Below are 18,628 nucleotides of genomic sequence, written 5' to 3'. Positions count from 1 at the left end.
AAGGTATGCATGAAAACTCATGGTTTGGTTTGGAGAAAATTAAGAGACTTAAGCTGTAAAGTAGATAAAAATCTAAACTTGTATATTGCTTGTATAAGGCAAAGGGCTATATGTTATATGCACAAGAAGATGACCTGCAAGATTTTTCTAAGTAGTTATTTATTGAAGTAATTTTAAGGATAGTTCTCATTTATGTGGCAAGCATAGAAAGCTTCATCTCTGCCAAAAATCTTTCTAATACATAAAAATGATGCCAGTAAAATAGGTAACATTTTTGCCAGAACTATGAAGATTCATGCTTATCATGGTTATTTCGTTTAAAAAAAAAACTGTGCAAATGGACATGTGGCAATCACATCAATAGATGTAGTCCTGTGATGCCAGAAGCCATAATCTGTGACTTAACATACAGATAGTGTATGTATCTTTGCTGTTGCATTGGAGTCAAATTTTTATTAAAACATAAGAGGACCAGAGCACAGACTTAAGCAATACTTGCTGATTTCCTTTTTTAATAGTGGAATAATTGCTGTGACACTCCTAGCACTGCTTTGCTGAGTCCTAATTAATGTTTCCTTAGACAATGCCTGGACATAGGGAGTGTAGCCTGAATCTGTTCCCACTGAACAAGCTGGGTAAAGCCTCTGTCTTCAGAGACTGAAATAAGTTTGTGTGAGCTGGTGCCATTCTTGTTTCATATAGATGTAACTGTTGTGGTGATGGCACAATTGATAGAGTATTCTATAAAGCTTTTCAAATTTGAAAATAAATCTGTGAAACTGCATATCTTATACACAGAATCTAATTTTCTTCCTTCACAGATGTCTACAGTGTATAACTGAAAATTGGAGGAGGAGGGAGGGAAAAGTTTGATCGTGTTATCTACCCTAGTATTTTTATCTATTGAAGAGATACTGGGGTTTGGGAAAATGTTTGTTTCCAGTGTATTATATTTCAGTACCCACATCACTCCTACAGTCGAATAATAAAGCTGGGACTTTTTTATATTAAAAGAAAAAAGTTGCCTTCAGCTATTAGTTTTCCTGAATCCAAAGAGACGGGTGGGGTAGGATCAAAAATGCTTACTTGATCAAAGTTATTGGCTCTGAAGGTATCCTTACCTATGTAAGAAAGATGAAAGGTGTTGTTTTTATTGCACGCTAGTAACAGTGTAATTTTGAACTAATTGGTGTTGAACTGCCAATCACCTAGGGGGAATGCAAATAGATACTCTTACAATTTCCTTTGAGGTACTGAAATCTTATGTCGAGGCTGGAAGAAAAACAGAATAATACTGTTAAATTGACCTTAAATGAGCTGCTTTGTGGCTTTCTTGGAGAATCCCTTCTAACTTTTCATTGCTAGTCCAAACAAGTCTCGTCTACCAATTTGATTTATTGGCTAGACAGCGCTGACATTGAACTTTGTGCGTGTTTGAAATAAAGCTAATGTTATGGAGCTTTTAAGAATTTAGCTGCATCCTTTTCAAATAGTCTTCTGACTGATCTGAAACTTCACCTTCCCCTCTTGTAAAATATCCTTTTGTATTGCAACCTGTTGTTTGCTAATTTTAAGGAGGAACTGCAACACCACAAATGTAATTCGGAAATTCTACTGAAGTGTCTCTTTGGGACCTAATATGCTCATGCTGACTGGGTTGGAAAGACCCCAGTGAATATCAGTGTTTTGAGCTCTGGATTTTTACACTGAGGGGGAGAACAACATGTATCTTGAACAAAGCTTTTCCTCAGAGACTTCTAAATCGTATATGGACAAGAAGAAAAGTCAGATAATAACTTCAGCTTTCTTACTTCTTTAACTTTACAGCTACTGCACTTAAAGTTCTTCACTTTTTCTGCAAAGCTATACCATTATCTTTTTTCTTAATTATAGTAATTAGCCATTCTGTGAAACAGTTGTTTTAGACTTCTTCTCAGAGGGAATACATCAGCACAAAAGCTTGTTTTTATAATGATAATGCTTTTTCTTTTTTTTTTTTTTTTTTTTTTTTTTCTTTAAGGAAACATCTTTTTTTAACCCCCCTATACTATGTTTGCTTATTTAACCACTGAGAAGTTAAACTGACATTCATATTGCAGGTACTTCAACTGAATAGAAGCTGTCACAAAACAGCAACTGTAGGTCTCACTGGTTAGTCCTGGGATTTGAGATATTTATGTATTTCAAGACAGTGTATATATTACCACATACACATTGTATAATGGATATCAGACATGAGTTTAGGCATAGCACAGACATTGTGTTGTATGCAAAAATGTGTGTGAATTAAGCAAGTAATTAAATATTTTTAAATTAATTTTTGAAACCATTGGATACCTTACTGATAATTTGACTGCTTTGAACAAATTAATATTAATACTCTGAAATGAAAAGAGTTAGATTAAAAAAAAGTCCAAAAAAGTGTCCTGTACATCCTGGTTTTCAGGTAGGAGGACCTCACTGTGCTGGAATTTGGAGAATGCTCAGGCTGGATGGGATTAGAAATTTACCTTGTTATCTTGTAGTGAGGTTTCAGGATAGATGAGCAGACAACAGAAAATAAGGAAATGCTGAGACTGAGCTATAAAACAGTGTTGGTGTGCCAGTAACCTTAGTGCTATTTAGTTTTTGGAGGCAAGTGATCAAGATGTGAGATAAAAGCCTGTACAAGACTATTAATCCTTATACAGACTTATCAGAGAGTGCTTTTTTTTTAAAAAAAAAAAAAAAAAAAGTATCTGGAACATGGTGCTACTTCAGGTAAGTCCTCAATCAAAGTTGAGGGCAAGTGTAGGGAATGACCAACAAATGACTTGTCAACTTCTTAACAATCTGAATTGTTAGTGTTTTTTACAGTACTAGGGTTAGTCTCATAAAAAAGAAAATCTGTCTTTTGTTTTACAAGGTGTATCTTCCACTGTGGAGTACCAGACAGCAGAGCTGGAACGGGAGCTTGAAAAAGTGAAAAGCAAGAAAACAAATCTAGGTAATAAAGTTTTTTCAACTGTTTCATGTGGACTGCAGTTTATTAAGTGATCTTAAGATGCTGTGGTTAGTTTGTAGCAGTCACTTGATTCATTACAATTTGCTCTTAAGTGAATTTGTGCATTTGCAGTCTTCTCAAATTGTCACCGTTTCTACAAATACATCACATCAGTTCATTGCACTCCTCTGAAAAACAAATTTCAGTAAGAAGTCTGATTTGAAGTTAATTTTTAGCATGATGTTTAGGGAAATTTTAGAACTAATTCCTTACATGGACCTCAATATATAATGATGTGCTTATGATAATTTGGGATAATCTGAAGTCATTGCTTTCCTTTCTGTTTTCTAATTATTTGTATAAAAGTAAAATTGTGTTTAAGAACAGTAAAGGAGTTCTTAGCAGGTTTTTGTCTTAAACTGAAAACTGATAATTCTGGTAATGGCACCCACTCAGAAGAATCCCCTTACTTACTCAGAGGCTTGCAGGAATTTGCATTTGTCAGTGTGTTATGTCCAAAATTAAGCCTGGTAAGAAAAGATTGGTTGTTCTTTTTACATGGACTAGTGATGTCCAGTGAGGTATATTTTGTATTTCTTGTCTTATGTTATAGAGGTAAATGCTGTCTAAATATTTTGAAATTCCCTTCTCTTCTTTAGTCTTTCTACTAAAATATACATGTAAACAGCATGGTTTTTAATTTGGTATATTTTAAGCCTTGCAAATCTGTTGTATATCAGGGAAAAAAATGTTATGGTGCAACATGCCTGTAATGAAGGAAGAAAAATCTGCTTCCTTATGTCTCCTCAGCCTTTCTCTAAAGGAGCTTCATGTTTTTGGCATTGCTTTGTCCTTCAGGGTCAATGTTTTTCATGTCAGTTCAAGATTACTTTTGTTACCTGTAGTTATCACAGGAGCTTATAGATACCTGAATGTTTTTTACTTTTTCTATTCTAAGGTGATCTACAGTATTAAGATTCTGTTTTTCTCTTCTGAACAGAACGGCGGAAAAAAGCTTCTGCTTGGGAGAGGAATTTGGTCTATCCAGCTGTTATGATATTGCTACTGACTGAAACAGTAAGAATTTTTGCTCCTTCCCCTCTTCCCCTCCCCTCCCCCCCAAGAAAAAACATGAAGAGTTCTTCTGTTTTAAAATTTTTGAATGATGTGTCTTTAAGAAACAAACTTGATACTCTTTTCCCTGGCCATTTTAAAAGAAATGCATAAGGAAATTTGAAGATAAAGCTTTACATTTAAATGTTGAATACTTTGTTATTTAAAAGTTATTTAAAATATAATTAAAGTTACTTAAAATTTAATTCTGCTTCTTTATAGTCCATCTCAGTCTTCTTAGTTGCCCTCAACATCCTTTACCTGTTGGTTGATGAGACTGCAATGCCAAAGGGATCAGGGGTAACGTAAACTTCTACAATTTTGCTAATTTTTGTAATGCTTTGCAGCTCTACAAAGTGCATGTGAGAACTTCTGCTTTAATAAACACTGAAACAAATGAGCCTCAGCCTTCTAGGTTTTGGTCTTGTGCACACAAGTATTTATTACATGTCATATTGAGTTCTTAATAAAAATGGTCCAGAATTGTTACACAGTTATTCAGTAAAGTAAATCTGTAGTCCGGAGTCTTCATTTTACTTATCTCCTACTTTTATATGGTCTAAACATATTCAGTTTAAGAAACTGTGTTTAAAACCAATATGAAAAGCCTGTCTTTTGTTTGTGTTCCTCTTGCAAAACATGACATTTTTTCCCTCCTTTATGATAAAAATACATCACGACAGAACAGCACATAGAGTAGCAGTGTGTTTAATCATGATGAGGGTTTATTAACTGGGTATTGCTTTCTTTGCTGTAATCTGTAGATGAGCTTACAGAGCTTCAAAAGGTATTTTGTGAAGTGTCATCTTTTGAGACCTTTTCCATTTCCAGAGTAATGGAGTTATGTATAAATTGCAGCATGGTGGTAGATGCAGTGTGTGTAAAGTGTGAGCTGTTGCACCTCCTGTCTTAATACTCAAGTTGGAAAGCTGGCTGGTGCACTTACACAGGATGATAGATTTGCAAGTTAGAACATCAGAATGCCCCTTAATTACTAAATCAGGAAAAGGCTGTATTTCATGTAGGATGTTAGGGGGTTTGGTCCTGGTACAAGTTACCTTTAACGGTTGCATGTATCATATTGAGTTACACAAAATATTCTTCTCCTTGTAGGGGCCTGGAATTGGAAATGCCTCCTTGTCCACTTTTGGTTTTGTGGGAGCAGCACTCGAAATTATTTTGATTTTGTATCCTTTCTTTAAGAATTCTGTCTGTTAACAAGTATTCTGTCTAGTTTTCTGGGACACTGATAATTTACTAAGACACTTGCCTGGGAAGAAGAAAGAGATAGGTCAGTCCTTCTCAAGCACTCGAAGTGTTTTGGGTTTTTTTTTTTTTGTGTTTTTCTTTGGTTCTTAAGACCTTTAGAAGACTTCTGAGAACTTGATTGAAACGTGCATTCCTTGGAGGTTCCTTTTTCCTTGATTCTCACAGCTATCTTATGGTGTCCTCTGTCGTCGGCTTCTACAGTCTTCCTTTTTTTGAAAATTTCACTCCCAGGAAGGATGACACAACTATGACAAAGGTAAGGTAAAGTCTGTGAGGGTGATGCCCCCCTCCTCTTCCTTGCCACCCAAGACAAACTGACTCTTAGTTAGTAATTGCCCTGAATGGCTCATTTGCAGTGATCAGTATTTGTTTGTAAGCTGCGTAAACACAAACTGGAAGATTTTCAAAATGCTGAATGAGTGGGAAAAAGGATGTGCTCTGTTTAGTTTGGATGGCATCCATTCACTTGTAAAAAGCCTGGAATAGCAGAGCTTGTTAACTAGCTATAGAAAAGCTAGTGAAAGAAGTTTTTTCAAAGGAAAGGTATTTCTAATGAGTAACTTGGATTGTGCTAACTGTACTTCAGGGAGCTTGTTTGAAGTCTGAAGAACTTGGTTGCTAGAAGTAATACAAAGTAATTCAAATTTGAATAATTAAACTAAGACTGAGGAGGTCTATTCAGGAACATTTGCAGTCTGAGGCTAATTTGACTTTCTACAGTTTAGCACTGGCTTCAGAATAACAAATGCTGTTACCTAGTGTAGAGGAGCATGCTTAGTTTTTTGGCAAAAAATACCCAAAGCTGACAAGAGGAGGCAGTCAGTAACTGAGGAACAGATGTTGAATTTAATTATTTTTTCAATGTGCTTGTATTTATTTTTTTAAAAAAAGTAATTAATACAGGCACTTTTACAACAAGTTGTTGGAAGTGAGAAAGTAGGTAAACACATAGAATGGTTATAGTAGATGATGGGCAGTAGTGAGTTGGAGTGTTCTTAATTTTTTCTATTGTTTATTTACAATACACCAGGAATAACACAGAAATGAAAAGGGAATGTACAAATATCTACCTATTTTTAAGAAGTTTTTTCTTACTTTTTTCTTTTGAATTCGGATAGAATTAGAGCTGAAGAAAGTGATCCCTTGTGTGAGAGTTTCAATTACTCTTTATAAAGGCTTAGCAGAAACTAGAGTAAAATCTAACAGCTGTGAATTTTTTCATACTATTTAAAGTAGTCAACAGGCATTCAATTGAAAGTAAGCTCTTTGTTGTAATTTTTAAAATAATGCTAATCCTGCAAGCACTTACATACAAAGCTTAAGCTGATGTATCAGTCATCCTGTCTAAGCCTGTGGAATGATTCCTTTGTAAAAAGTTTGCAGTAATTAAATAAATAGTTGATGCTTTGCAAAATGGTAGTTTTGAATTATTTTGTATCTAAGCATACATAACACTATGATTAAAAGCCAATTACCACCTATTTGATATTTTTGTTTTACTCTTAGAGCATCTGTATCTTGTGTAACACCATATGAAAAAATGTGATAAAAGGAAGAGTAACTATGTTATTGTAAATTGTTTTAGGTTCCTTTTAAAGACCGTAAGTTTTACATTTACAAGTTATAATTATATTTATTTTGACCACTGCTCTATTTGTGGGTTTTTGTTTGGGTTTTTTTGGTCTTTGGGTCTTTGACATGCAATTTAAATGCTTGTTATTTATGAACAGATCATTGGAAACTGTGTCTCAATCTTGGTGTTGAGCTCTGCTTTGCCAGTGATGTCAAGGACACTGGGTGAGTGAAGTGGAAGTATAAAACATTTTAATAATGGCTGTTTAACCAAGTTAAGGAAAAAGAATAGCCTGTAAGCTATACATTTCACAGTATGTATTTGATTTGCCATCTTTCAATAGAAGGAGCATGTATGTGTGACCTTTTCTACACTAACATGAGCTGTTGAACATACATTCTACTTACAGGAACTGTGGAACATACATTCTTAAAAAAAAGACACTAAGCATTTTTTAGATATTCTTTTAAAAAGGCAGGTCAGACTTTAAACTTTTTGAAACATGAGATGGGTGAGAAGAATAGATGTGCAGACTGCTTGCACAGTGCAGTGTACAATAGTTTCATGTTCACTGTGAAATTACAGTGCTCAGTTTTTGTGGAAAAATACATTTGGGGAATTGAGGTATAAAATTTGAGGCAACACTGAGTACAAATGGCTTTTTGAAAACAGTTAATGACTCATTATTTATTAAGGTTTTTTAATCAGCAATGACACCATGCTACTTTCATTTATCCTAAAATAATCTGTTTGCATTTTTTTGTTCAAATTCCCAATATAAAGATTTGCAATCCAGCACAGAAGAGCTCAAGAAGTTCTAATTTTGTTGTGAAGAACTGGCATTAGCATTTGAAGTGGAAAAAGTATTTTAACCACTTGGATACACAAGATATTTTGAACTTCCACTTTGCTTAATTATGTAATGTTCAACTTGAATTCTTGAAGCTAAATTACAAGGCTATTACATGTTTAAGTAGTACAGAATACTTGCAGTTAATGTGAATTTCATTGGGAACATAAACAGAACAAAACAGAAATCTTCACCTCGGGCTGTATGAGAACAAGCTGAGGAGTTAAAGCTCATGTCCACAGACCAATGATGTATACCTAATAGTTCTGTAGCTGATTTTCTTTTCAACCAGAATAGTGTCAAATTAAGAGTAGTTCATATTTCCTGGTAAATGATGCTGTATATTTTCATGCTTTGTATATATACAGATCATGAGCTTTGTTGGATTTGCTTTAGATCTTTTCTCTATCAAACAAACCCTGCAGTGCATTTTGGAGGGTTGAGCATTAAAATATGCATTTTGGAGCCTGTGCTTTAAAAATCTGTAGCAAAACTTCACAAAAACGCAAAAGAATAATTCAAGTATTTAAAATAGTGCAGTTTTTAAATACAACCAGTACAATAAAGATCTAAGAAGGTAAAACATTTCTAGCACTTAGAGCAAGGTGTTATGTTGAAAAAATTGGCATCATAGAATAGATTTTTAATATTAGTATTGTGTCCACTAAGTTACTGCTTTCATCATTTGCTTTAAAAAAAATAATAAAAATTGATGTTAATGTTCTATGAGATTAACAGCTGGTAATAAATGGATTCTGTGGAAGTAAGTATACATGCTGGGTGCATTGTTGTCTCATAGGAAACAGATTAATGCTAAAACTCGCTTAAAAAAAAGCCTAACAAGTGAAATTCCTGAATAGTTTGCCATAGAGATAAATAAAAGAAGAAAAAAGATGGAACAATTAACACGCAGATAACAAATGCACAGTCACAGCTGTCCAAACAGGATTAATAAGAGTGTGGTAGAGTACAGTGAGTCATGTGGTGCTTTGCAAAAATATCAACATGTGTTGCACTACATGCTACTGCCCTGTGGCACTGAATAGATGAAAAGAAGCAAATATATTAAGCAGATTCATAGACTTTTCACTTTATTACAAACGTGAGTTTTTAAACTGTACAGAAGAGAATTTATAATTATGGGAAAGGTAAAAAAGGGAAAGTTATCTGGTACATGTACTGACCCTCAAGTTACAAAAATGGAAATGTGAGAATATTTTGTGTTCATAGCATTTCATTACTATGGTTAAATAAATAGTGGTTTAAACCTTATTTGTAAGTACACTCTAAAAACATAGGATTTGTTTTTTTTAACCCAAACAATTATTTAATATTTAATTTGGTAAATTGTCCAACTTTACTTCATATATGTGTTTGTGTCCACTGGAGATACTACTTTCTGCTCAGTAGTTTTACAAATGGAAGTCTTGGTATTGTTTTATTTCCTGAGGGCTGTGGAGGTACTGGTGTAAGAAAGTCAGAAAAACCTGAAAAAAAAAAAAATTCTGATGAGCAATGACTTTTTTTTTTTTTTTATTTGCAAGAGGAAAATTAATGTAACTTGTGAAGAATATTTTCCCACCTGCTCTAGCAGAAGTATCAGGCTTCTTTTTTTTTTTTCCTAATAATGCCTGCTCTATTGCTAGCAATTCTTCTGAATTCCTTTGTGTCAAGGATTATTTTGCTATTTTCTGAGAACTCTTTACCCAGTACTCCACTGTTTTGCTGTTTTCCTTTAAAGGTCTGAAAGCTGATGGATTCAAACACGACTCTCAATTTTTTTGTAACTCTGCAGTTTGATTAAAACGCTCTCTGGTTATTTGAAAATATTCTTAAGGACACTGGCTTAAAGTGTGAAAACAAGTCTGTGTTTATTATCCTTTATCTGCTTACTGGTTGATTCAGTCAGACAGTTTCTTCTTGTGTTAAGATCTTCTGTGCTTTTTTGATATTTCTCCTTGCCTCTCTTGCTATTTTGATCAGCTTCAGTAATTTTTCTTCTTGCTTTATTCTTTGAAAGTTCTTTTCATTTTCTTCATTTTGGCATGTTTTTCTTAGATAATAAATTTACTTCCCCTGTGTTTTTTATTGTATTGACTGATGCTGAATACCAGAAGTGTGTGTACCTTTTACCTTTGTGATAGTTGGATGTTGAGTCTTGGGTATCAAGGTATGATGAAATTTCTAAGTGTCAGGTTCACCCTTGCAAGGAATGTAACAGAGCCTTAATTCTATTCTGTCTCTCTTCATTTATTGTGACTGTTGAAGTCACAGTTCTTAAAAGCCCCCAGACCCTTTTAAAATAAGATGATAGAGAGCTTACTTTCAGGAACTTCAGAGCCAGGGTTGTTTTCTGGTTTTCCTAGTTTTCTGCTGTCATTTTAGTTTTGGGGTGAGGTTAGTTTGCTGTGACATTGTTTGTGTCAAAGGGGTTTTTGAGGAATATATTTGTTAATGAGTCCTACACAACTGTTGTCTGGGCATCATCTCAATATTCTGCCCTTTATTCAACGCAGTCCTTGATGCAGACCTGGCAAAGGAACAACCTATTGTTCTTCCCCTTCAGACCTGTCAGGATTGTTTTTCAGTTAAATTCCTTTCCTTCTGTGCAAATGCTCTGTGGCTGTAGTGGTGGGAAGATCTAGGAAAAAAACTGCAGTTGGAAAGATGCCTTTAAACTTAGGCTTCAAAACTGGTGGCTCTGAAAAACACTTAAAAAGGGTTGGTGTTTACTGTAAGTGTTGTGGCTCTCATGTAATTTTTCAGAAAGCCCCCAGTGCGTTTCATCCTCTTCTGGAGTACGTAAGGATTTTGTAGAAACTGTGATCTCAAGCAGTTTTCATACCAGTACTGATTTTTTTTTAAAGTTATACTTATTGAAATTATAAAAGCAGAATTTTTATCCAGAATAGACAGTTTACTTCAACTCATATTAGTTGAGCATTTTATTTGGAAACTTAAATAGTTTGAGTGTGCCATACATTTTTATTTGTCAATGAAGGGGGTACATGATCTTGAGAACATTGCTTTCTATGTGTCTTACAGTGTGGTGTCTGCAAGAATTCTGCTTCCCTATTTAAAAAAGAATAGAATTAAATTTTTATGTTTCTCAAAAAATGTAACCAAGATTTTAATGCAAATCTTCAATGCAATTTTAACAGGAATCACCAGATTTGATCTACTTGGAGATTTTGGAAGGTTTAACTGGCTGGGAAACTTCTATATTGTATTATCTTACAACTTGCTCTTTGCTATCGTGACAACGTTGTGTCTGGTGAGAAAGTTCACTTCTGCTGTGCGAGAAGAGCTCCTGAAGGCATTAGGTAATGCAGCACTGGAAACTTAGTTTGTACCTGAACTTTTCCTTTCTTCAGCATTGCTACCTTGGTATGCTACTGTTAAAGTTCTGTTATGGCTCACAGAAAACTTTTCTTTTTCTAGTGGAAGTTTCTGTTTGCTAAGGTAAGAATTTATGGCTTTGTGTAGAGAAGAGACACTGTTGATCTTAAAGATATGTCCATGTACTTCTACTGTTAGGTTTTCAGCCTTTAGAGAGTTTAGAAATATTCTCATTGCACTTGAGCAATTATTCCAAAATAAAACTTCACCTTATGTGTTGGCTTTTTCTTTTTTGTTTAAATCAACATAATGATTCTGTAATAAAAGTTTTAGCTGATTTGTTGTGATGCTTTTTTTGAGCACTACATGGCCAGAAAATCTCTCTACAGAATATACAGAACCTTACTAACTGGCTGAGTAAAACCTGTACTTGGTATAATTGAAATTTTGTTCAAATTGTGCATTCATGTTTCTTGGCCGCAGAAGGAAGGCTTGAAATATATTTGATATTCAGAGGATGCAATGCACATATTTGTTAATTTTGTTGTTACTACATCATATCTTTACTAATTTATGAAGCTTCTACCTCTTTAGAACCCTAGAGTAGTACTTGCTTAAATTCAGAGGTGTAATGATGAAACTTCAGTATTGATAAATGCAGATTATAGTTTGTAGTGTCTAAAAGGTACTTCTGTTATTTTTCATCAATTACTGCTCTCCAAAGTTGTCACCCTGGTAAACAAAATTGAAATACTTCCTAGAGTGCCCCTCTGCTGGTGGCAATTAGGTTAAAGTCAGATCTACCAAACAGAGAAATACAAAATTACTGCTAGTGTAGGTCTAAAACAAGCCATGTTGTGATTTTTGAGTTGAGTTTTGAAGCTTCAAGGGAACAGATTAGTTGGCCAAAGGTGTGTAAATCTGTCCATGGATTTTTATGCTGAAAATATTTTTTAGGGAAGTTCCATTATGGATTGAGACAGCTATGATACAACTGTAATGTATTTGACATTATTCCCCAGCTTTTAGTTAAGTCATTTTATGAGAAGACCTCAATTAATTTCTTTTAGTTGAATTGCATAATCCAATTTTTTTTGTACAACTGTCTTGACTGTAAAGGGATTACATTGTATTATGTAATGGCTGTTGTAGAGCTCTGAAGGGAAGAAATTACCATCAGTCAGCATGGGTTTATAGCAACAGGTCTGGTAAAATGTTAAAGTTTCTTCCTTGAAGCAAATTATGTAAGATATTTATCTTCACAATTCATGGCACTTCACTTGTAGTGTTAAATAAAAAATAAATATATTGGTAGCAGATTTGAAAACTTCAAAATAGAGGCATGGTAGGATAATTGTCATTGAATGGCATAATTCTAGTGAATTTTTTTAGGCATTGTTTGGCCTCTTGCTATCACACATCCTGTGTAAATATTGTCATCAGAATGGAAAAGCAGAGTAATTGGTAAAAGGTTTGAGTTTGACATAATCAGGGAGCTATAAATCCTGAAGAATGCAGGTTTCTGACACCATCTGGGTTTGTTTTCAACCCTGTGCTTAGCAAACAGTGTCTGTTAAAAAGTGTCACATGGAATTAAAAGAATGAGAACCAAAATTTGTGTGCTCATTTCTCCCCCATGCTGAAAACTAAGGACTAGAGGTTCATGGAGCATCGTAGGTAATTAGTGGAAGGTAAAGTCCTGCTCCAGGCCTCTTGTGACCAAAAGAATTATTGTAGTGTTGGGACTTCCAAATAAAACAATATTGAGTAGATTTTTTTTCTTTTATCATCTCAGTCAATTTTGGATTTCCAATGAGGCAAGAAATGTAATTCAGTACATCATGGCACTTCATTAGAATGCTCTATATAGTCTGCATTAAATTAATAAGAAGCTATTTACATTTTTGTTCCTTAATTTTAGAGACTTAATAGGAGAATCCAAAGAGGAGGTGTAGCAAGCAAGGAAGGACTGACATCATGCTTCTTGTTAATAAAATATGGCTAAATTTGCCATCTTTTTGCACCTTCCCCCCCAAAGGAGTAGTTTAACTACCTGCCTGGGGCAGGATGGAAGACTTTCATTAGCACTCATAATAAAGAACTATGCAGTAAGAACAAATGGCTGGAAATAATGGCAGATAAACTAATAACATAGGCCTAAAAATATTATTAGACATAAAAAATTTAGAGAGGTGATGTGGTCATCAAGATCAGCAATTGATGCATTTCAGAAAGTTGCTACAATTAAAAAGCAGTATTTTAGGCAATTATTTTGGTTTCTCTAGGTTGACAGAGTAAAGCATTGCAAATCTTTCTTGGTTCTAAAGATCTAAGTCTATGAAGTTAGGCTTCTCTTGCTTCCATGCTTTGTAAAAGGAGAAGTCCATTATAATGGATTTTTCTGACCTAAAACAGAACTGAGGGAATTTCCCAGAAGTAATGTTTTCTTGAGCTAATGTGACAGTTCTGGTCTTGAGCATATGTAAAGTAGAATCTGGTTTATGAATTCTTTCGAATGGCTGCATCCATGAAACACAGAAGAATCTAAGTTTTTCCTTATTTTGTAATTTTTGCAGGATTAGATAAACTTCATCTGTCAAACAATCCAAGAGACTCAGAGACAAAGCTGTCTGCAAATGGGCATCAGAAAACACTGTGATTAACAATCACCTGCAATCAACAGAGCTGGAAACATCAACCTCATGGCATTCCTGTCATCTCATCAGCATTTTTCTATGGATTTTATTTGTTGATAATTTGGGTCCAACCTTGTCTCTTTGATTCTGTGTGCTTCTGAGGAAGTTAAGTATACCAGATTCTTCTCTTTCCAGTGAACTTTTGGTCTGCTTGTTTATTTCCCAGTAAGTTAATGAAGGAGGTGCCTTGAAGACTGGAAGCTGAAGAGAAGAATGCATTCCTTTTTATTTGTTGACAGTCTCATATCTTTAGATACAAACATGCTACCATTTGAATGCACAGTACCTCCTGTGTTGTACAGACACAGCTGTAAAGAGTAACTCTGGGACATAGTTTAAAAAAAAAAAAAAAAAAAAGAAAAAAAAAGAAAAAATAATGATACACTTGAAGCCCAATGTGACCCTTCCTGGAAATGTAAACTACCTGGAGTAGGTATCCTTGACAGTAGATAAAAAGTTCCACAAAGAACATGTTACAAAATTAGAGTAACTGGTAGAGATCACAGTTCTTTCATGCTGGATACAGGAGGCTTTTCATAGTCTGTCCTGAAGCTTTGTCAGAAATCCAGCTGTTTCAGCTTCCTATTCTGACCTATAAATGCCAGGTTGCTTTAACAACCTGGTAGTCAGACAATGGCTTATCAAATAGAGTGAAGTACAAGATGAAGATTAACTTTAGTGTTAAATCTGAGCCTAGTATGCTTTATAAAAAGCTGTGTAGACCCCTACCACAGCTCTTAGTTCTGTAACCTGTTGTGCCATGGAGGTCACTTACCCTACCAAATACGTCCCTGTAAAATTCTTTATGAACTACTGTGTATAAGCAGTACTTGTAATTATTGCAAGTAGCACAGGCCTAGGAGGCTGCAATTGCAGTTTTTTTTACAATCTTCATTAATCTGAAGTAAATTATTTCTCTGAATTTATACTCTAGTTACTAGGATTTCTGTTCAGTGGCATATTCCAGTATCTTTCACTAGACTGTTTTTTAATGAACACAGGAAGATGTATATAGGCCTCTATGTGTAGATACTGTAAACTTAAATTCTAAGCTTATAGAGATGATATAGGTGGCTTGGTAAGTAAAACTTGTGTGTTCAGTCTTGGTATGAATTTCTGTGGTGTTACAGTTTAACTGCTCAGAGGCCTTAGATTCAGAGTGACATAGGTGGGTGGTAATGTCCTTTTTCTTAGCATTACTGTGGCCTTAGGAATCCTTTAAGCAGTTTATAGAAAAGAGAAAATACCCACCAATGAAACCCAAGTAAGTACTGAAATTCTGGTTGCACTTTTTTGTCCTGCTCTGCCACAAGTAATCTTCAAAGAGATTGGAATGGGGACACCTTCAGCGTGTGCCCCTTAGGTAGCAGGTCAGATAATGTTTCTGTTGCTGTAAAACAAGTGTGTCTGTAGTTTGATCAAATGGTGACAACCAGCTCTTCAGTGTGGTTCAAAAATAAGATAAACCTTGTGTCAGAAGCTGTTCTCCTGAGATGACTACTCTGGGCTGTAGACCTTATTGCTGTGTGTGTGAATGTGAGCTGCTTCCCCCTTGCCCCTCCTGGAGTGCTTCAAATTCAAGCTCCAGTATGCACAAGGATTTATCAGTTATTTTTTTGCAGGCTGCCTTTTCTGGCTTGAACTGAGGCATAATGTAAATACTGCTGTAGTAAATATGATGCTAGAGAGTTACTTGGGGTATTTTTGTGTGACTAGTATAAATTCAAGGCTTATTAAACTGGCTATTGGTGTGTTGTACTGAGTAATGGAAGACAAAGTAAAATTGCTTGATTTCATTAAGGTTTACAAGGTTCTTTTCTGTTGTTTGAGTTTAATGCTGACACTTTAGTGAGAAATCTTTGAGTCAAAGTTCTGCAACAAAGAACAGGGAGCTGCAATTAGAAGTCGTTTTAAAATCTATTTACAATACTAGAAATTTATTATTAGGGGTGTCATTCAGGTATTTTGAGAACTTGTAGCCTTATGTATTAGTATTATAGTTAGAAATAACTGAAATGCATCCACTTGTCCATACAAGTGACTGTGTGACCAAAATTGTCCTCATGTCCTAATGGGGCTGGTGATTTTTGGTGTATGAGGCTAGAAAGCTTTTCTAAAATATTTCTGTTACAACTTGAAGGCAGTTATTTAAATATACTTAGTGAAACTGAATAGATGAATTTAAGGAATAAATTTAGGGAGTGAGAATCAGTATAGGTCTTGCTCTCCATGCTTTTGGAGAAATGTTTTTTGTGCCATCAATGACCCAAGAACATTGGAAAAAATGGGATTATAATGTGTATGTGGTTTCTTAAAGTGAATTGGACAGCTACTTAAATTGAGCAGAGACACACAAGTTACAGGCAAGACTTGGAAAACTCTTTCGAAACAAATGCTACAGCCTTGCCTGTTCCCACCCCTTGTGCAAATGTGTGGGTTAAGGCTACAATTGTAAAGATTTTTCATTGAAATATGGAGGATTGTTAAGATGCTGTGTGGTTTCCAAGGTGGGTGAGAAATTCAGAACTACCCTGTGCAGTCATTGACAGTGTTTTGTTTTACAATCAGATGTTGATATTGTGACACTGTCCACATTAAAATATGCCTTTGGCCTTGAAAATGACATGCTAATGCAAAACTTCTTTACAGATACAAATGCTACTTTTGAATATACTATGTGTAACATACAGGTCACTATATACTTTTCACAGAAGCATGTGGTCACTTAAATACAAGCATCTGGTAATTCATTAATGGATGTTGACAATACATTCCTAGTATTTTGACTCATGTAGAGTCTGGTGGTCTATACCTTCAAGGTATATACAGCTGATCTTAGTAACATTAACATCTGCCTCATTTCTTATGAGGCAAAAAGCACATGAATGCTTCCATCTTCAACTAGATACCACACAAGACCAAAAAGTAGTTGTAAACTAAATGTTTTAAGTTAGCCATTTCTTGGCTTTATTCTGTGTTCCTAGCACAACATTAAATGCAGCGGCCGAACCGTAATGTGGGATTTCTAAGCATAAAGCACACATACTTATCACTTTAAGCTAAAAAATAATAGTATTGATTACTGTGGAAGTATCAGTTTTTGGATTCATAGGAGGCTTTGTTTACTGTCTGTAATGTTATGTTTATCTTTGGCCCTGTGCTCCCCCAACTTTTACCCTGTTTACTGTTTTACTGTCATAGAAATTAAAGGATTTCACAAGTTGTTTTCCTTGTCTGGTTCCAAAGTACCACCTCGAGCACTGCAGAGCCTTGGCTGTGGGCTGCAGGAACTCGAGCAGCCCTGTGTGTGCCTGATGGGATGGAGATGGGAGTGGGTGCTGCAGTGATGCTTTCCCTGGTGCATCCCCAGGAGTGGTGAATGCCAAGGGGGCTGCAAGCCCTCTGCTCACCCACCAGGACTCTCCTGCTCACCCGTATGACTGAGGCAGTTCCTGCCACTTCAGGGGCTGTGCCCACTGCTGTGTTTTAAAGACATCCTGGCCCTGTTCTTGTAGAATTTATAAAGAGAAAGAAGCAAGGTAGAAACAAAGAAAACTGGCTTCTTCGTACACTTGACTTTCTTTCCCCTTTGTAGGGATGTTCCAGGTTAGTTTTTGATTCTTCATCTTCCAGAAGTGGGGTGGGGCTCAGGTGGTATATGGACAGCAGCTGAGCCTTACACTTACCTCTTTAAAAAGATGTTTGTAGGGTTTTTTTTTAAAGTGTTGATATAAACTGTGAACCACTGTTAAGTACTTTAAGGAAATGAGATCCCCTACCTCGTGATGTGAGTAGTTTTGTTGTTTGTTGTTTAGTGCTGACTTGAGACAATATTGTGTACACCAACCTCCTCCTAGCTCATGTATTTCAGGAGCAGAAATCTTGAGTATTGGTAACTGGGAAGTTATTTGAGTTGCATTAACAGCGTTTGAACTTGACATAAATGTAGCTTTTGAATTCATCCCATCCAAGCAGAGCAATCTAAGTCAAAAGCCATCACACTGGTGGTGACAACCTTTGGCACCTTTTCTAACCTTGCCCAGTGCAACACACAGTTCTAGTTGCTGCATGGGGTTACTTTGATTGGGATTGCAGGTGATAGCTCTGCATCACATTCTTGAACTGGAGCTTTTCACCTGCAGCTCCGTTTTGTTGGAACTAAAATGTCATTCAGGACTTTCTGATTGAATGTGTCTGTGCAGGCCACTGCATCTGAATGGCTTCTTGTCTCAGAGTGCTGTGTGGTTCTCACTAGAACTGTGTCCCCTCAGGCCACATCCAGAGAGGATCTCCTACTCCTACAAGTTTCATTTTAACAACTAAAGCCTGATCATAGCAGTCAGAATCTTAGCAAGGAGAACAGAGCTGGTGGGGAATTAACATTAAATGTGAGTTCCAGAATCCTTACTGTTCCAAACACTCGTGGATGAGGGGTAGTGATGGAGAAATGATATGGAGCTCACCTGTGCAGGCAGTCTTTTCCATCTTTTTTTCTAGATGATCTTTAAAATTCTCTGTTACTAACAAGATATTTAAAATCCTTAGGTTCATGAAATTCAGGGTCTGATTGAATTTTTTTCTAAATTTGGCCTTAATTGTTGCAAGACATTGAACATCGTGTCTTGCTTTCATTTTTTTTATGCTTTCATGTTATTCACTATCATTTGTCAGCAATGATGTAAAGATCAGATACTCTTCTTGATGTAGGCAAAACATGAAATAATGAAACAAGATTCTACATAGGTCTGATGTATGATCTGTAAGAATATGTAGCAGCAGGAGACTTAAATGGGAAGTTTTTTTCT

General features: G+C 35.5%; 1 protein-coding gene across 4 annotated transcripts in view; it reads left to right on the top strand.

The window, feature by feature from the left end:
• The window catches only part of LMBR1 (limb development membrane protein 1), a 67,292-nt gene extending 50,244 nt beyond the window's left edge, over positions 1–17,048 (top strand). For 3 of the 4 annotated variants that reach the window (XM_071734740.1, XM_071734741.1, XM_071734745.1), the window contains 8 exons: positions 2,906–2,986; positions 3,984–4,060; positions 4,319–4,396; positions 5,210–5,283; positions 5,531–5,621; positions 7,096–7,162; positions 10,950–11,111; positions 13,704–17,048. In XM_071734740.1, the coding sequence (XP_071590841.1) occupies positions 2,906–2,986; positions 3,984–4,060; positions 4,319–4,396; positions 5,210–5,283; positions 5,531–5,621; positions 7,096–7,162; positions 10,950–11,111; positions 13,704–13,786 (713 nt within the window). In that variant the 3' untranslated portion in view covers positions 13,787–17,048. Of the gene's footprint in view, positions 1–2,905; positions 2,987–3,983; positions 4,061–4,318; positions 4,397–5,209; positions 5,284–5,530; positions 5,622–6,871; positions 6,971–7,095; positions 7,163–10,949; positions 11,112–13,703 lie in introns of those variants that run through there. The other variant, XM_071734744.1, reaches the window with a different exon arrangement.
• Positions 17,049–18,628: the final 1,580 nt, after the last annotated feature.

The sequence above is a fragment of the Heliangelus exortis genome, chromosome 2 (assembly GCF_036169615.1).
Source record: "Heliangelus exortis chromosome 2, bHelExo1.hap1, whole genome shotgun sequence".
NCBI lineage: Eukaryota > Metazoa > Chordata > Aves > Apodiformes > Trochilidae > Heliangelus > Heliangelus exortis.
Note: the sequence above shows the minus strand (reverse complement) of the source record. Positions and strands in the feature narration are given on the sequence as shown.